The sequence below is a fragment of the Anguilla anguilla genome, chromosome 10 (genome assembly GCF_013347855.1).
Source record: "Anguilla anguilla isolate fAngAng1 chromosome 10, fAngAng1.pri, whole genome shotgun sequence".
Classification (NCBI taxonomy): Eukaryota; Metazoa; Chordata; class Actinopteri; order Anguilliformes; family Anguillidae; genus Anguilla; species Anguilla anguilla.
In genome coordinates, this window is record NC_049210.1 from 2,265,281 (window position 1) to 2,267,780 (window position 2,500).

At 54.4% G+C, this 2,500-nt stretch overlaps 1 protein-coding gene across 4 annotated transcripts in view; it reads right to left on the bottom strand.

Moving 5' to 3' along the window:
- The window catches only part of LOC118206402 (zinc finger MIZ domain-containing protein 2-like), a 38,633-nt gene that overhangs the window by 5,158 nt on the left and 30,975 nt on the right, over positions 1-2,500 (bottom strand). For all 4 annotated transcript variants that reach the window (XM_035379086.1, XM_035379084.1, XM_035379085.1 and 1 more), the window contains 4 exons: positions 2,030-2,240; positions 1,564-1,669; positions 773-998; positions 232-300 (listed from right to left, as the gene is read on the bottom strand). In XM_035379086.1, the coding sequence (XP_035234977.1) occupies positions 232-300; positions 773-998; positions 1,564-1,669; positions 2,030-2,240 (612 nt within the window). The remainder of the gene's footprint in view (positions 1-231; positions 301-772; positions 999-1,563; positions 1,670-2,029; positions 2,241-2,500) is intronic.

Sequence of the window (2,500 nt, forward strand, 5' to 3'; positions counted from 1 at the left end):
TGAGAAACAGCCAGAAAGGAGGGGAGCAAAGAGTGCTTAAGAAAACAACGCAGAGCAATACTAGGGAATGTTACCGAGGACACGATGCTCATGGAAAATATGAGCTACGTGCAACGGGAGGCCAAATGTAATAAAGGGCAAAATTACAATCCCAAAGATTCAATCTAAAAAATAAAAAAATAAAAAGTTATTTTGCCATCCCTGATACCCAGAGAAATGGGTTAAACTCACTTCTGGATGTAGATGAGGATTCCCAGCATGTACTGGTCCACTTCCAGACCCTCCAGAAGAGCGGTTTTACTGCGAGGGAGGAGACAGACAGACAGAGAGACAGAGAGAGGAGCAGTGAAGTCAGGACCCACGGCTATGCTTTGGACACACACAGAACACAGGCTTTGGACACAGAACACAGGCTTTGGGCACAAAACACAGGCCCGCGGCACAGAACACAGGATTTGGGCACAGAACACAGGTTTTGGGCACAGAACACAGGCTTTGGACACAGAACACAGGTTTTGGGCACAAAACACAGGCCCTCAGCACAGAACACAGGCTTTGGACACAGAACACAGGTTTTAGGCACAGAACACAGGCTTTGGACACAGAACACAGGTTTTAGGCACAGAACACAGGCTTTGGACACAGAACACAGGTTTTGGGCACAAAACACAGGCAAAGAACACAGGTTTTGGGCACAGAACACAGGCCCTCGGCGAGCAGGGCGCCCTTGGGAACGGTGACCGGCAGGGAGGCGGTCGTCACGGCGACGTACTTGCACACAGGACAGCGCCAGGTTCCCCTCTCACAGTTGAGCTGCAGGTAGGACTCCAGGTCGAAGCACTGTATGTGCCTGCAGTCGTGGCCGCGCGCGGGCAGCTGGATGCGCCGGAAGGTGATTGGACACTTGAGCGAAACCCTGATGGCCGTCTGCTCCACGCCGTCCTCTCCGTTCAGCCCGGGGGTCCCAGGGATCGTGCCACTGCTGAAGTTCCTCTTTACTGGGGGGTTGGGGGCAAGAGCAGGGGGTCAGAGAGAGAGAGAGAGAGAGAGAGGTGGCCCTCCTCACAAGGAAGAGAAACACAGGCCAGCCAGAACAGCCACAGACACGCATTTCCCAGCCAGCCAGTTTCGTGTATTCAGATGAAATGACCAAAAACAATGCAAATGCAACCGTAAAGGCCGTTTGCATCGGCCAAAGATCGCTTCAAATGTTTTTTAAAATCCTCCCCAGTGGAAAAACACACATCCAGCATATATTTGCTTTGCAGACAGCGCTGAAATGGCTGTGAGGCACTCTGGCTGGGTAAGAGATCTTTCTAGTCAACATTCTAGTTTGAGGTCATTCTTGTGCACTTTCTTTAGTTGCTCACCGCTTTATTGTTGTTAGATCCACCCCCCCCCCCCCCCCCTTCCAACCCCACCCCACCCCAAGAGGTTTGTCTCTAGTCAGGCTGCCCATTTAAATAAGACTGTGTTCCTAAGTGACCTGCCTGGTACAGTAAAGGGTTAAATATGTTTTTTAAGCATCAGTGCGTAACACACTGAGAGCGCAGGTGCACTTACTCTTCGTCACGCAGTGTTCCGCCGGCAGCAGCCTCTTCTTCATCAGGCCCTGCAGCACAGAGCGCACGGACGGCCTGTGCACCAGCTGCAGCACGAACAGGTGCGACTGCGCAAACACAGGGAGAAACACAGGTGAGACTGCGCGCACACACACAGGGAGAAACACGGGTGCGAGTGCGCGGACACAGGGAGAAACACAGGTGAGACTGCGCGGACACAGGGAGAAACACGGGTGCGACTGTGCAGACACAGGGCTGTGTGTGGGAGAGGGGGCGTGACTCACACAGCATTAGGCTGTAGCTGTGCTCTGATTGGCTGTGTGTGGGAGAGGGGGCGGGACTCACGCAGCAGCAGGCTGTAGCTGTGCTCTGATTGGCTGTGTGTGGGAGAGGGGGCGGGACTCACACAGCAGCAGGCTGTAGCTGTGCTCTGATTGGCTGTGTGTGGGAGAGGGGGCGGGACTCACGCAGCAGCAGGCGGTGACGGTGATCTGGATGGTGTTCCTCCCCGGCTGGCACACGTGCTTCAGGTGAAGGGGCTTGTGGGAAGTCTTGTTGTCGCCGCGCTCGATGGTGAGGGGCGTGGCGTTGACGCTGACCTGCACCGACGCCGGCCAGTTTGTGTTCATCTGCCGGTCCTCATGATGATAGCACTTAAACTGCAGCTCCAGGTCCGGCCTGCACACACACGGACAGACAGACAGACAGACACACACACACACACACACACACACACACGCACATGCATGCATACACACACAAACAGACAGACAGACACACACACACACACACACACACACACACACACACACACACACGCATACACACACACACAGACAGACACACACACAGGCGCGCACACACACGCAGACACACACAGGCACACACAGGCACACACACACACACACACACACACACACACACACATGCACATGCAT